Genomic DNA, 15,779 nt, shown 5'->3' on the forward strand with positions numbered 1-15,779 from the left:
GTGTGTTTCTCGCCTAACGGTGTAATGAGAGAGATGGGAGAATGAGAATGAGAATGAGTGGGAGATTAAATCAGATTGGATGGAGCTGTCTTCTTCCTCCATCTTCCTCGATCCCTCCCTCCCTCACTCTTTCTCATTATTGTTGAATATGTTTGAATATTATTAATAGATACAGATCACACACGCATTCTCTATTGGAGAATTTATATTGGCCGTAACCGTATGCCAAATGCCGTAGTCTATAAAAATTGACCAATCACACATTCGAGTGTTCCCCTCTTATTCGACTATAAAAAGGGAATACTTGAGTGTGATTAATCAATTTTTAAGGCGCGCAGCGCACACACATGTCGCATAATGCCTAGTTCATACTGGATGCGATGGGCGATGAACGACGAGCGATAACCAATAAAAGCTTTGCTTTAGCTCACATGACGATGTAAAGAAGAGTTCTTATTGGTTATCGCTCATCGCGCCTAGTGTGAACTAGGCATAAGGGCCAATTTCACCAACGTCGGTTAGACTAACTAACGGTTAATTCCAATGGAATTATCTAATCTCATTTGTCTTTGACCAGAATGAACCAATCACGGTTGACACTTTAACCGTCGGTTAGCTTAACCGATGTTGGTGAAATTGACCCTTATGCCTAGTTCACACTAGCGCGATGAGCGATGCGCGACGAGCGATAACCAATAAGAATTCTTCACGAGTTCTAGCATCGTGGACACAAGGCTTAAGGGCCAATTGGCGATGCAAAGATCTCTCTGCGCGTTCCTAGTGGCGGCCGGTAGAAGCTTCGTTAGTCAGACACCTTCAAAGATAGAGAAGTCTTTGGACACCTTAACGTGCTATAATGGAAAATAATAAAGTAAAATCAAAAAGAAATACTACATAATGTTTTGTGGCACAATACCATAATTATAAACAGAAGGGGATTTCCTAAAAATAATAATTTTTTTTAAGTGATGAAAACTGATCCCCTTCTGTTTATAATTATGGTATTGTGCCACAAAACATTATGTAGTATTTCTTTTGTCTCGGTTCATAGGGCAGAGCGACACTTATTTCTGCCAGATTCTTTCGTTTCATGCAAAAACGCGTCGAATAAGCCTAATTTGATCGATTTTTAAGCTGCTTGAATGATTCTGTATAATTACCAAAAAATGGACTCTGACGTATGTAAAATATTAATTTTAAAAAATTTTACATTTTCTAAATTTTGCGATCTTCATTATTGTACAAAGCAAATAATATATTTTTAAAATGTATATATTATAACTTTTCAATTTTACAAAGACTGAAAAAGATTACAATTATACAAAGCTAAAATATAAAAGATAGAGGTAACAAATATACAATAACAATAATAACAAATTAGAAGTAATTTCGAAATATTTGTAATATTAAATTTAATATATTAAGTAACTCAAGTAACTTTCAGTAGTCAAGTAACTCTTGAGAGTTTCTAACTGCTACTATATACTATTGCTTCAAAATAGGTTAAATTGTCGCACAAAATTCGACGCTGTAAATTCTTTTCATGGATTTCAGTTGTCGCTGGTAACAATGTGATCACGTAATCCTTTTGACGCTGAAAATGAGTGTCCAGCGTTATCATGAAAAGGCACCTTGAGGCTCATGTTCAACTGGAAATTCTGTGTGATTCTGTGTGCCATGAAGATTATCGGTACCATCGAACAAATTGAACAGATACATTTGGAATCTTCTCCTTGGCTGTCGCGTTTGGCTGTTCGTGAGAGTCGTTTACCTTCTGATATCCCGCATATCCCGATTTTGATTGAGGATATTCCTCGATATACGTCTTTATCTGATTATACAAAAAATTGTATACAGACCATACAAACAATTGGTGAGATATTACCCATTACAGCGCGAGTTGCGCATTTACGAAGTATTTCATCAGATCGCGAGGCGAGAGTTACTCTTAGTCTAGAGGAACTTCCTGTGCATGCTCTTTATTCCAAGGACAGCAAGGGAAGGCACCTATTTATATGGGTAAAGAAATTAATTTGTTTTTAGAAAGGTTGTTTCAGTGAATATATATCTTTCTGAATTCTTGTTAAATGCTAATTGTACAGTTTATCTACAGCATTTCAAAAATCAATAAAATTAGGCTTATTCGTTGCGTTTTCGCATAAAATAAAAGAATCTAGCAGAAATAAGCGTCGTCCTGTTCTGAGAACTGAGATATTGAGCATTAAAAGTGGACGACTATTGAGGTTAGAAAATCTGTCAGCTGCGAAATGTTCTATGACAATATACATTTGCGTTTTTAATGGTCGCTGCTATTGGATGATCTAAAAGAATGTACCACAGTGAGTGCACAGATCTGCTCCGCAACAGTTGAGTCTGCTGAACGCGACCAATATTTTTTGCTACAGTAGAGTGCATGAAATTTGAACTTACTATTTGAAACAAGTGAAGTGCAATGACATTCCCCAAAAAAAAAGTATATTAAAAAATTATAAGTGTATAATTGTTCATGGGCTTTACGAGAAGGAAAAGCAGAAACCTTTTGCATTTGCACATATTAAGAGACGCGGTAGTGTCTCCGGCCATATTCAAATCAAAAACTGACAGACACTACAAGTCTCTTATCCCGAGCCACCAAAGTCCATTTTTCGGGGATGCATAACTACTAAAATAAAAAAAATTTTGCATCGTACGTAATATATTCTGAAAGGAAGCATCGCCACGAGTAATTTGAGCTAAAAAATATTTTAAATTTCATGTATTCTACTGTAGTGAGAAATACCAAAAACGCATGAGCAGAGTTATGGAGCAGAGCTATGGAGCAAGAAAACACGACCGCAGTCCATGTTTGCGTCACAGTATTTTTAACTGTGTCAGATTTTCTCTCTAACCTTGATAGTTGTTAACTTTAACACTTAATATCTTGATACTCGGAGCAGTGACGCTTATTCGTACCGGATTCTTTTGTTTCATGCAAGCCGTATCAAATAAGCCTAATTTCATTAATATTTTTGGATGCCGTAACTAAACTGTTTAATTACTCATTGCAGAAATTGATAAACATTTTTGAGTTTACTGAACGAAATAAAAAATCCCTCTCTCCCATTTATAGAATTGAAATAGATGGAAAATTAGAAGATGCTGCAGTGGACTTTATACTAAAATCGAAAACAGTTGTATAAACGTATTCATAAAGAAAATTATCCAATCGCACATGGAACTTAATAAAAGTAATGTGATTGGATCATTTTCTTTACATTTATGCGACTATGCAAATTTTTGTAAATATATCTTAATTAAGGCTCTTGAATAGTTACCACAGCCATATTGAATTTTGATGTCAGAAATAAGCTTCTGATATCACAATTCAATATAACTGGTGACTACTCAGGAACTTCAATTACTAATAAGTTAAATAGATGTTTTTGTATAACAGTAAAATAGTTTAGTATGCATTCTGTTTGACTTAATTCTCATAATATTGTATTTTTTGCAGGAAAAATTTAGTATTTTTAAAATTTTTGGAATGTTGGAACAGAAGAATAATGAAGTTGTAATGACAGCTCATAAACTGCTAAGAGTCCAAGACATACGTGGCAGTTTGAATACATTATCATTATTGTCTTCTGCAGTTCGCCCCATGCATTACCAGTAAGATTTATATAAAAGCTACAATTCCTTCCTATTGAAGAAAGCTGTATTAAATCTGTTAGGGAGAATTCACATATTGCCAGAAAAAAATCAGAACTTGCGCTGGTAGAAAAGTAAAATGTACTGCATACTACCAGCGCAAGTTCCTATTGGCTGTGTTCAGCAGAGAAAATTAATCAGTGAACGCTTAGTAATTTTTTAATATGATCGGTTCCTGAACTTAGACTCAGCGAAGAACTAAAGGCAGAAACCAATCGTATTAAAAAATTACTAAGCACTAACTGATTTGTTTTCTCTGCTGAACATTACCATTGGCTTCTGCTTTTCTGTTAAGATGTGAATTCTTTCTTAGAACAAAAAACAGAATAATGGTTGAGATCAAAGAGAATGGATAAAACGGAAAGTTCTTAGATGAATATGATAAGCACAAGTAGTACTATTGTACTACTACAATAAAGTGATGTGGAATCCACAATATACAGAGACTATAACTTCTTACAGATATAAAGAGTTGAAATAAAATGAAAGCGAAGAATTTAATGAATGAATCTTCCTGCACATACATTTAAATGTTCGATATTAAGAGCTAGTATCACTACAATAAGAGCATTATTTAATCGAAACATGAGTATATTCACACAGTGTTTGAATCCTCTCACTGGTGTTGCTTCGTGGGAAGAGAAAGATCAATATTACGATTATCATCAAGAAGTAGCTAGATCTGCCTTTGCAGACATGTTACATGATCATGAACGAGTCAGTATCTTTTTATATTATTACTTTATATTTTTTTACTCATTGATAACACCGATTCACAACGTTTCTGTTTTTCTATACCTGAATGGTGAATCTTAGTTACTTAAAAATATTGTAAGGTTGAAGATCTATTACCTACTGATTTTAGAAATTTATTTTTGAAAAATCTCTAAATTTAAACAATATTTCTGTTACTTTATCAAGTAAAATGCATAAGAATTATAACTTAGGTGACAAGAAATAGTAATCTTGTATTAATCAATATTATAATTAATAAATTATATAATTTTTTTACATTAAACATTACTAATACATTTTATTATTTCAATATATCGTGTAAAATTTTACATAAAATTGAAAAGATTTTTTACTTAATATCATCACGTTTATTTTCATATATTATAAAAAATATATAACTTTTTGCAGCTTATACTATTACATATATTACGAATTTTCTGTAAAAATTCAAATTGGACTTTTTATAAATGAAAGATGATAAAAAGCTCTATCTACATAAGACGCAAACGCAAATTGCAGCTTGTTGCGTTCAACCAATCTCGAAGCATCACTTTTAAAATTAACGCATCGGATTGGCTAACGCAACAAGCTTGCGATTTGCAACTCGCATTTTGCATTTTGTGTGCAGATTGGTCTTGAAGAATCTCGCATAAAACTCTTATGGAAAATGGATCTCGGTCAAATTTCTTCAAGTTTCAATATTTTGTAGCTCATATCAAGCTTATTAAAAGTCCTCACAGGTACAATTTTCCAAATGCCTTGATTTTTTTCTAGGAAAGTCTTTATATTTTTTATATGAAAAAATACAGAAAAATTGAAATAAAATTTTTTAATTACACTTGTGCATGTATCATTGCATGTATACATTTGTGATTTATTTTTTGCTCGTTCTTAGAATTATGTGAAATGAATGACATAGACCGATTCGCATTCGTTCGAGAATGCCTATTTAGACAATTTCGAGACGTTTTGCAATGCGTTTAAAAATAGCTTATTTACTGCTAGTATATAATGTTATGTTTTTAATTTTCCTAATTCTACAATTAGAAAAAAACAATATATTATTGCTTTATTTTCTGTTCTTGCATTAAAATTCTCTTTTTGCTTCCGACAAATATCAAACATGTACCTATTTCACTTTAATTTTCAAAAATGTACACCAAATAACCACAAAAAACAGACCTTACATTATATTATTAGAATCTTTCCTTTTCTGAAATTTTTTTTATTTCGTCCAAAAACATGTCAGACGAGCCTAACTTCAATATTAAGAAAGAAGAGAGACTAATTATTTATTATTTCTTTTAGCACCAACGAATTTTATTCGTATATATTTTTCGCACGTGTGGAAATAAATTTCAATTTAAATAAAATATCATTCATAATACATAAATATAAATTTTATTTGAAAAATAGGGAAAATTTATAATATATTTAAATAAAAAAATTTTATTTTTTATTTATAAATAAGACTTTATTCGTTATTCTTTATTCGAAAAAGTATTCAACTGTGGTATACAGTATGTGTATGTCCATGATATATTGATCCAGTATTTATAATTAATGTTATGAAAAAAAAATTATGTTTTTCATATAAAATGCGATTATCTGTCGAAGATTCTGGAGTAAAAATTAAGGTGTTTATAATATATTTAAATAAATGTGGACTTTTAATCAGCTTGACATAAGCACTATACATCAAAATTTGAAGTAATCTGACCGAGACATGTTTTCCATAAGATATGTACAGGGTTCTTATTTTGTTTTTAAGTATCTTTCAATATAAAAAGCCCTAAAAGAAATATTTTATTGTGAAATAAAATATTGATAAAAAAATTTATTATTGTTTATTGTAATTCTTCAAGTAATCCAACTAGCGAATTAAAATATATATTTCGTTTGATAGAATGAGAAGTATTACTTGGCCCTCAAAGCTGCTATTGAGAAAAAACATCAAGCCGGTGAAGAGGCTAACGTTCTTGACATAGGCACTGGAACAGGATTGCTGTCGATGATGGCTGCCAAGTGCGGAGCAGATACTATAACGGCATGTGAGGTAAGGGAAAACTTTTGAAACTTTTTTCAAAATTCTTGAATATTTTTCAGAGATGGTGCTCATGCAGAAAGATCTTGTTTAGGCTTTCAAACCAATGGCCAAATGTGCCGTACAAATAATAAAGGAGAATGGCTTCGAAGATAAAATTCAATTGATCCGTAAGCGTTCTACGAAAATGATAGTAGGCAAAGGTGGTGACATGCCAAAACGCGCAAATATTCTAGTTACTGAAGTGTTTGACACTGAGTTGATTGGTGAAGGAGCATTATCAACATTCCGTCATGCACATGAGGTTCTTCTCGAGGTAACATCATGTTTGCTGATGATTCTGTTCAAAATACGCTTATACTTTGCTTTTGCATTAGGAAGATAGCATTGTCATTCCACACAAAGGAACAGTATGGGCACAAGTAATCGAAAGCTTCAAAGTCTGTTGTTGGAACCGAGTAAAGCCTATTAAGAACGATGAAATGTTGATCGATACACCACCGGCTATTCAAGCATGCTCTGGTGCTGCAGCTGTACATGACATGCAACTATCACGTCTCTCTCGCGATACTTTTGTGCCTTTGTTGCCAGCACAGCCTATTTTTAGGTAATAATTTTTCCTTTCTTGATCAATCAATCGGGTTCCATGATCTTGGATGAATCTCTTGACTTGATGTAAAAATTCGTCTTTCTTTTTATGAACATTTGCAACAATAAATATTTCACATGATATAATTGTCAGCCACATATCATAATCTTTTAATTAGAAAGGATCAAAATTTCTGTTAGAGTCTTCCTTTTACCCTTAATTTATATATATTACGGGAAAAGTTCGGAAATAGGCAGTGTCGACTTCGTCTCGATTGGATTGGGCAATGTTGACATGGCTCTAGCAATACTGACATTGTGTACAGCTGGCAACTTGAACAATGTCGACACTGCTCACTATACAGATTTTGCCTGTAACATGAGATACATTGACCGAATGACGAGAAAAAAATATAAAGATAGATAGTTTTGTTATATATAATTTTGCAATTGCATTCTTAATGATAATTTTCAAATAATTGGTATTGAAAATGCACTTTAGGTTTGATTGGTCTGGTAAGAAACCCTTATTGAACAACGAAAAAGTATCATTACTTACACAATCGATAAGAAGTGGAACCGCACATGCAATTTTTATGTGGTGGGACTTGAACATGGATACAGATAATCAGGTAATTAACACGTTTATGAGCTAATTTTGTTCCAGCTTCATACAAATAATTTATTTATTGAATAAACAAAAGAGTAAGAGAGTAAGAAAGTAAAACAGTGAACTAATGTTTATCGAAAGGTGGAACAATCCAGTTTACATGTATATTATTTTTTAAAATCTTTTTATGAATTTCAGTCATGTATCATTTACAGCTGCTGCTGAGTTGTGCACCCGTATGGGAACATCCAGATGTACCTGATAATGTGAAAAAAGATGTCTCATGTTTGCAAAAGATGGCAGATTTGATGCCATGGAGAGATCACTGGATGCAAGCTGTCTATTATCTTCCAGAAGAAATATCTATTACATGTGGCACTGAGGTCAATCTTATCGGTTATCATGATGAATATTCCTTCTGGTTTAAATTATTGAGTGGGCCTATGTAAGTTTTTATTTTTTTTCCTATAATAATTTCATTTACTGTGTATTTTATGTAATTTTTATTGTTATTATTTTTTACTTCTTTTCTCTGAATTATCAGTCATTTTTATAAAGGTTATTTTAAAATAATTTTAATTATGTCATATAATATTAAATAAAATTGAAAATTTGTCACAGAGATGGGATTCCAGATTGCCATAGGCCCGAGTGCAATTGTTGGGCGCATATCGCATACTCGCGAACGCGTATTGGTCAATTAAACGACACAGTTCGTAATCAGAGATATCTAAAGGCTTTGCGAAAAAAGATTACTCCAAATAGTGTTTGTCTCTGCGTTTCGGATGGTTGTCTGTTGGCCCTCGCGATTGCAAGATTAGGTGCAAAAGTGTTCTTATTGGAGCAGAATTTTCTGTCACGTAGAACCATGGAGATGTTTGTGCAGACAAACGAGCTCTCTGATCGAGTAAAGATTGTCGAGTCGGTTGACAGTCTACCGCAGGCAAGCGAAATCGATTTCATTTTTGGTGAGCCATATTTTCTGAGCTCCATCGTGCCTTGGGAAAATCTACGATTCTGGTATCTCGCTTCTAAATATCCATCGAGTATTGCGAGGATGCCGGTCATGGCGACGATCAGAGCCGTCGCTGTTGAATTTAAGGATTTACAGAAAATAAGAGCTCCTCTTGGCACTTGCGAGGGTTTTGATCTATCTTCTTTCGACAAACTTATTCAAGTTGGTTTTATTAACTTATTTATCTTTTTTTTTTATTATTTATAATATTAAAGAAAGATATTCTATTTTTAGATTTCTAGCATGAAAAGTGACAATCCGGTAGAGGCGCAGCCACTTTGGGAGTATCCATGCAAAGCATTATCTTCAGGTTTTGATATCGTAAAACTTGATCTAACACGGAACGTAAATTTTGATGAGCGCAAGAGAATAACAGGAGAAATACCTATTTTAGAGTGTGTATCGCATTGAGTACATGTTTACAAAAAGAAATAAATAATGTTTAAGCGTTAGATTTTGAAAAAATAAAAAGGATTTTAATTTCTTTATTGTATAATAGAATATGTAATACTTATTATATAGTAATAACACCTATATTTTTTATTTTGTAGCAGTGGTACCTGCAATGGCACCGCTATATGGGTGGATTGGCAATTAGATTCGGATTTATCGGTATCTTGTGGTCCGATTGAAGAAATTGTACCTGGCAAACGTGTGTCCTGGGATCCATATATGAGACAAGGCGTGCATCTATTTCGTACAGTATCCAATGTTACGAAAAAAAGTACACTTTCATGGTCGTTTACTTTTGTTCCTCAAAATGGAGAAGTAGAATTTAAGTTTAATATAGTAACGAATGATTGAATGTATTAATGAACATTTGTTAATTGAGTTTATTTAATATTTTCAAAATAGTAAAATGTTTAATCTTTGTTTTTTTGCTATATAAGGACAAACATTAAACAATAAAAGATAAAACTTTACAAAAATGGACACCTCATTGATCAATTTAATCTTAACATATGTTGTCAAGGTCATGATCCTGAGTGACTTTCAACAGGTTTTAATCATCGTTTTTTATTCGTTAAAAAATTATTAACTATCAAAATACGTAATTATTTTCCCGCTGTACGTGGGAAATTGAATGACTTTAACCTTGGATCTACAATAGAGTTTTAAGCCTTAAGCCATAAGAAATGGACGAATCATAATCGATTATTCTCCTCGAATTCAACTGTAATTGGTTAATTTCTTATGGCTTAAGGTTTAAAACACCTATTGTAGATCTGGGGTAACAAAAGGATCTTCCCTAAGTGTCACTCTGATTTTAGGATAAAACTCCAATTTTGAATGTAATTTACCAGTAAAGTATCCATAATTCGGGAAGAATCTTCGATCTCAACCCATTCTAGAAATACTGTGATGGGATAGAGTAACCCTTTCATGCGCAAAATCCACTATATTTTCTTTAATATTAACAATAAACTGACGAAATTTAGTACATTCTACTAACATAAGTATGAAGAACGTCTTGTAATCACAATAGCATACAATCAAAGTTATTATTCCTTGATATGCTGTCTTTAAATAGGAGGAATGTCATGTTAGGAAAAAAAGAGCATATACAGAATATTTCAATTTATTTATTTTTATAAACTATATCTAAAAAATATATGTAAATAATAAATTTATAAACAATAAGAAGGAAGCACAAAGCAAAGCCTATCACGGTCAAAGCTAAATCAAGATGCTTATTATCATTATGTGTGAATTTATATATCGCGTATGTAGTTCTCTTAATCGCGTGCCGAATATTTTTTCGGACTTAAAACGCGACTCTAAATAACTACCGCGGTAATATCACTTTAGTTAGATTGACAATCAATCTAACAATTTTCGATGCTTATAGCATCTTATTAGATCTTAATAATATGTTGAAAGACATATTAAAATTTAATATTAAAGTAATGATAATTGAAATCTGTGAAAAATAAGATTGCGAAGAATATCACAAGTTGGCGTTTCGTCCCGGCTTCCACTACTTAATAAATTTATAACAAAAAATAATATAGCGGATTTTGCGCGATCACTCCTCTCCACAACAATATCTCTAAAATGATTGAGATCAAGGATTTTCTCCAAAGCACAGACATTTTACTGTAAAGGTGAAATCAAAATCAGAGTTTTATCTCGAAATCAGAGTGATACTTAATTCCTTGTAAGAAGGGAGATGAATGAAGAAGTAGTTATTGCGAAAACATATTTACAAAAAGAAATTGAATATTTAGCATAAAAATATATTAACATATAATTAAAACATAAGTCAAAATGACATCATGTTAGAACATTTCTAAATGGAGAATTAAGAAGGACTAAAATATGACATCATTAAAACGTCATTATAACGACGTTATATAACGTTATAACGTCGGTTGATCAATTTTTGATCACTTGACGTCATTCGTACCAACATAACCAGAATTTGACGTCAAAATGACGTGTATTTGCCTGAAAAGTTAAAACATAAATAAAATGTAAGTTTTCAAAAAATTTTTAATATAAAAAAATATGTAATTAACTGTAAGTAGAAAATTTATTAAACTCATGTTATATATATATATATATATATAACATTTTACACAGTATTTCTTTTCATCTCCATTTCATATAAAAGTTCATAAAAGATATTTTTTTATTTATCTATATTTTTAAAAATATATCTTAATATTATGAGGTACTGTCCGGTAATATACGTAATTGTTTGGCAAGTCTTTTGCCTATTAATTTTGGATAAGCTTTCTGTTTGATAAGAAATTCTTTGCTCTGATGTGTTACGGCACCATTTTCTAATTGAAATCTGAAAAAGGAAAAGTTCTTCAAACGTTATAATAAACTAATTTCTATTTAATTTTTGTCTGCTTTCTTCAATTACATAACTGTATGTATTTATGCTAAGAAAGAATTGTTTAACAGCTATGAAAGGAACTTATGTACTTGCCTACACAAATAATGTAATGGACCTAGCATCTTCTTTCTCAATTCGGGATCGCCTTCTAAAATTGAGAGCGCACTGGCACCTGTCTCTAATGTAGAGAGACAGCCTTCTGTTGGTTGTGTCCTGATCACATATTCACTAGTCGGCACTCCGATCAGCTTACAAGCTCGCAGAAAATACAGAGCTGGACTTGAGTGGTATATTGCCTGCAGGATAACGATAAACATAGAAAAATTTGGTAATCGCATTGTCTTATTTCTTTTTGGCACACTGTATTCTTTTTATAAGTTTAAATTAGTAATCATGTCATTTATTTAAACATTCATAAATTAATTTAGTTCGCTATACAAATAAATGAAATAAATAAAAATCAACCGAGGCTAGATATATCTTGGTGCTTAATGATATATTTACATGTAAATTCTAAATATATTTTTTATTTCTATAAATTGTTGCGCTGCTTGTGGTGTTATTTCAATTTTGGTTCGATTGCGTTTCAAGTTTCCGATAGCATAATTAATATAAGTGAAAAATTAATAAAAATTTACAAGGACCTAGCTTTAATGATTTTACCAAATGGCTTAACTTTTTGAAATGCTGATTTTTTATTGTGTCTGTTGCAATGATTTATTTGATTTATTAATAAGTTTATAGATATGAATGATGATTTACTTTTGCTTGTGGCCATGTTCCATCTAGCAGAACCAAGTTATATGCCTTCTGTTCGTTAATTCCGACTGGATTCAGCGTGTCTAGTGCCACAGCATCAGGCGATGGATATAGTAAAATAGTATTCTTGTCATTTAATATCTCTGCTAGGCCTTCGTGTTTAGGCAACGGAAACTTCTTTCCTCTTAAAAAAATAATTTTCTAAAATCTTATTTGATCCAAACCCACATGATTAGTGATCATAAAGTCAATGATTTAGCTAAGTAACTGTGCTTCATTCACCTAAAAATTAGGCACTTTCCCGATTCTAATGCCAATGTAAGCATCGGTACTGTACGCAAACAGCGTTTAGCCTCTGCTGGATGCTGTAGGATTATTATCCTTGATGCTGGATTGAGACGCTGTTTTGGTAAACCTGGACACCAGCATACCTGTACAGGTCTCCTATGAAAACACCTATGATGTTAGACTCGAGAAGTTCATAAGCGCTTTCCAACAAAGCGAGAAACACAGTTAGTGTAACAGAATGAATCATTTTATTTTCGTTTAATATTGGCAAACAATAAGAGTTTAATGATTTATTGTATTATATTGTTTCATGTGCGTCTCTTGCTGGGAAGCACCCTTTGAGTATTTAGCCTGTTCTACAATGTGTATCTCGTTTCCTGTTTCTTGCTATTTTTTACAGCCTATTCTACAATTTGCTTTTTGTTTCCAGCTTTTTGCTTTTTACCTCTTGCTTTCTTCCCTCTTTACAACAATTACATTTTTTGCCACATATTTCTTGTTCCTTCCAAAATTCGCTGACTTTTTTATCTTAAGCGATAAAAAACGAAAAACAGGATAACATGGCAAAAAGACAAGATGTAAAAAGTAGTAAAATGTATAAAAACAGGAAATAAATTGCACATTATAAAACAGGCTTACATCTTCTCTTTTTGCCGCTTTCCTGCATGTCTTTCGTTTCCTATCGTCCGAGATAAAAGTTAAGCCTGTTTTTTCTATCGCTCAAAATAAAAGGTAACTTAGGAGGAAACAAAAAATATAATTATTAATAAAACGATTGCAAAGAGGGGAGAAAGCAAGAGGTAAAAAGAAACAGGAAACAAAGAGTAAATTGTAGAAATCTTTAACGAATTTCAAAAGAAACAAGAAATATGTAGCAAGAAATATAATTATTAATAAAACAATTGCAAAGAGGAAAGAAAACAAGTGGTAAAAAACAAGAAACAGGAAACAAAGAACACATCGTAGAATAGGCTTTTATGAATGAGACGGGCTTACTCATAAAGATCAATGAAATCAGATTTATTCGATGCATTTTTGCATACAACAATCTTTCATTTTTTGGCAAATCTTTATCTGGCAAAACAACATTGCTTTACTCCGCGAATCGAGATATTAATCGTTAAAGTTAATAATTATTCAGGTTGAGAAATCTATCAAATTGTTATATCAACTTAAACCGGCAGCATATGATGCTTGTTTTCACTTGTTTTCTTGGATACAGTATTACTGTCACAGTCAATAGGATGGCAAGATTCTAATCTAGCTAGCATTTCAACAGGAAAACAAGCATAAGCTTTAATAGTTTAACATAATTGTACATGTGCTGTGGTCATATTTGCATACTTGGACTACATTTAGCTACATTTTTGAATGTCCTCCCTGAGGAAGATTTTACCCTATACATTGTAGCATATGTTATATGTATTATATATTTCAAGTAAAATTTTTCTCAGAGAGAACATTTTAGAATGTACTCTTGATAATAATGCTAATTTAATGATAAATTATTCTTTGGTTTAATTAAGTTGAAAATACAAATTTTCTTATTAAGAGGTACGAAAAATTAGGAAAATTTTGTGATACAAAACCAATGGTTGTAAAATGTGATATAGACATTTATAATATGAGGTAAAATATGAAGAAATCTAATCAAAATCAAATGATGGGTCAATGAATAGATCTTGATCAAAAAGTAGAAAATGGATCTGATAGGTGTCGCGTGACAGCAATGTCTTTTCTTGCAATCAATACAGCTAAACTATATATATGAATTAAAATTATGAATTTTATATACTAATAAATTAACATGAAGGCACTGAGGAAACTAGGAAAACTTCAAAGTAATCAATCTATGAGCTCTGAAAAAAAAGCTTTATGATGCAATAAAAGTTGACAATGGAAAAATGTGATAAATAGAACCACATTCGGATTATGGAGCACCTATGCACTTTATTTATATATTGAGTAGGCTATGTATGTACCAGCCAAAGTGTCGCTTTATTGCTTCAACTTTGTTAGAATATGTTCCACTTGACGCTCACGGAATTATTTTATCTTTGTTGTTTGTCAAATGTTAAACAAGGACAAAAATGCTTGCAAACAAAGTTATTCAATCGCTAAAATGACATCGCATACGTAAAAATAAAAAATGGACACTGACACAACCCACCAGATCCATTTTTTGGTTTTTGGCTAGGATTCATTTAGCTATTCAATTTTGGTTAGATTTCTTTACATTTTACTTCATATTATGTATGTGACAAGTTACATATAATGTTTGATTTTGCACTTTACAAAATTTTCCTAACGTTCCATGCTCCCTTAAATTACAACAGAAAATCATTTATAATTCAAAATATACACTTTTTCATTCTTCTTATGTGGACTGAAGCTCAAATTTCTTTAAAATGTACTTAATATTCTCTTTAATTAATTAATAACAAATTTTCTTATATAATTTAAATTATAGCAAAAAATTGCTCATCAACAAGTAACTAAACGCATGTGCAAAAGGTCACGGAGCATGAAGAAGTGACCTCAGTATATGCTAACATTGCACTTTATCGTGGCTATGACATATTTCTTAACCTGAATAGTCATCAACTTTAACGATTAATATCTCTGTTCACGGGTCAGAACGATATTTTTTCTACCATTCTTTCATTTTATGCAAAAATGTGTCGAATAAGCCTAATATCATTGATTTTTGTGAGTAAGCTTGTCTCCTTCATAATTATCACCCTTTCTAACATTAGGCCAGGATTTTTTTGGCACTTGCTTGCATTGTTGACACTTGTCTCTTGTCTCAGGGGGATCGGCAGGAATATTCGCTAGTTCACTCCACACGTTATCCTCATTCATGACAAACGATCATGAAAAAATCAAGATTATTTAATTATGTATATGTCAGATGACGTAATCAAAGCGGTACATATAACGAGTGTCAAGTTTCGTAATCATCATTATACATCAATATTGTAATATTTATAGCAAAAACTAAGTAAATTGTATGAAGTCGCGCGCGCACGAAATATAGTAAGACCATTTAAAATAGGAAAAGGACAATACGCATTGACATAAATAGTGATAGAATTAGACAAGCGACTGAGAAGTAAATCGTAGCACTGAGGACATTCAAAATAGATGTGGTCATGTGGTATTGTGGTATTATATACCCATGGTGGAAATATACGTGAGTCGTTCCCGT

The 15,779-nt window shown here is 31.9% G+C and overlaps 2 protein-coding genes across 4 annotated transcripts; one reads left to right on the top strand and one right to left on the bottom strand.

Annotated features, from left to right (window-relative positions):
* The first annotated feature begins 1,671 nt into the window (after positions 1-1,671).
* On the top strand, positions 1,672-9,535 carry Art7 (arginine methyltransferase 7). Of its 3 annotated transcripts, none has more exons than XM_018540006.1 (11): positions 1,672-2,019; positions 3,494-3,648; positions 4,150-4,404; positions 6,329-6,478; positions 6,561-6,782; positions 6,844-7,073; positions 7,557-7,686; positions 7,880-8,109; positions 8,286-8,841; positions 8,914-9,074; positions 9,231-9,535. In XM_018540006.1, exons 3-11 carry the CDS (start codon positions 4,192-4,194, stop codon positions 9,481-9,483), a joined length of 2,145 nt encoding a protein of 714 aa, XP_018395508.1. In that variant the 5' UTR covers positions 1,672-2,019; positions 3,494-3,648; positions 4,150-4,191; the 3' UTR covers positions 9,484-9,535. The 3 variants fall into 3 exon arrangements, with proteins under 3 accessions (XP_018395508.1, XP_018395509.1, XP_018395510.1); XM_018540007.1 differs by lacking the exon at positions 1,672-2,019 and adding an exon at positions 3,203-3,227 and having other exon boundaries at positions 9,231-9,483; XM_018540008.1 differs by lacking the exons at positions 1,672-2,019; positions 3,494-3,648 and adding an exon at positions 4,831-4,861 and having other exon boundaries at positions 4,373-4,404; positions 9,231-9,483.
* Positions 9,536-11,346: 1,811 nt separating this feature from the next.
* Dtwd2 (DTW domain containing 2) lies at positions 11,347-15,574 on the bottom strand. The gene is made up of 5 exons (XM_018540052.1): positions 15,351-15,574; positions 12,566-12,727; positions 12,287-12,467; positions 11,618-11,820; positions 11,347-11,476 (listed from the first exon to the last, which is right to left on the bottom strand). Exons 1-5 carry the CDS (start codon positions 15,431-15,433, stop codon positions 11,347-11,349), a joined length of 759 nt encoding a protein of 252 aa, XP_018395554.1. The 5' UTR covers positions 15,434-15,574.
* Between the last annotated feature and the right edge of the window lie 205 nt (positions 15,575-15,779).

The sequence above is a fragment of the Cyphomyrmex costatus genome, unplaced genomic scaffold, assembly GCF_001594065.2.
Source record: "Cyphomyrmex costatus isolate MS0001 unplaced genomic scaffold, Ccosl1.0 scaffold23, whole genome shotgun sequence".
Taxonomy (NCBI): Eukaryota; Metazoa; Arthropoda; class Insecta; order Hymenoptera; family Formicidae; genus Cyphomyrmex; species Cyphomyrmex costatus.

What these genes read in the sequence shown, in the direction of transcription:
- Art7 (XM_018540006.1), top strand. Translation starts at nt 4,192, where the DNA reads ATGAATCTTCCTGCACATACATTTAAATGTTCGATATTAAGAGCTAGT. An exon ending in ATACTATAACGGCATGTGAG is followed by an intron (nt 6,479 to 6,560) that starts GTAAGGGAAAAC and finishes GATCTTGTTTAG; the next exon opens with GCTTTCAAACCAATGGCCAA. An exon ending in GGAGAAATACCTATTTTAGA is followed by an intron (nt 9,075 to 9,230) that starts GTGTGTATCGCA and finishes TTTATTTTGTAG; the next exon opens with CAGTGGTACCTGCAATGGCA.
- Dtwd2 (XM_018540052.1), bottom strand. Translation starts at nt 15,433, where the DNA reads ATGAATGAGGATAACGTGTGGAGTGAACTAGCGAATATTCCTGCCGAT. An exon ending in GAACATGGCCACAAGCAAAA is followed by an intron (nt 11,821 to 12,286) that starts GTAAATCATCAT and finishes GTTATCCTGCAG; the next exon opens with GCAATATACCACTCAAGTCC. An exon ending in CCATTACATTATTTGTGTAG is followed by an intron (nt 11,477 to 11,617) that starts GCAAGTACATAA and finishes TTCCTTTTTCAG; the next exon opens with ATTTCAATTAGAAAATGGTG.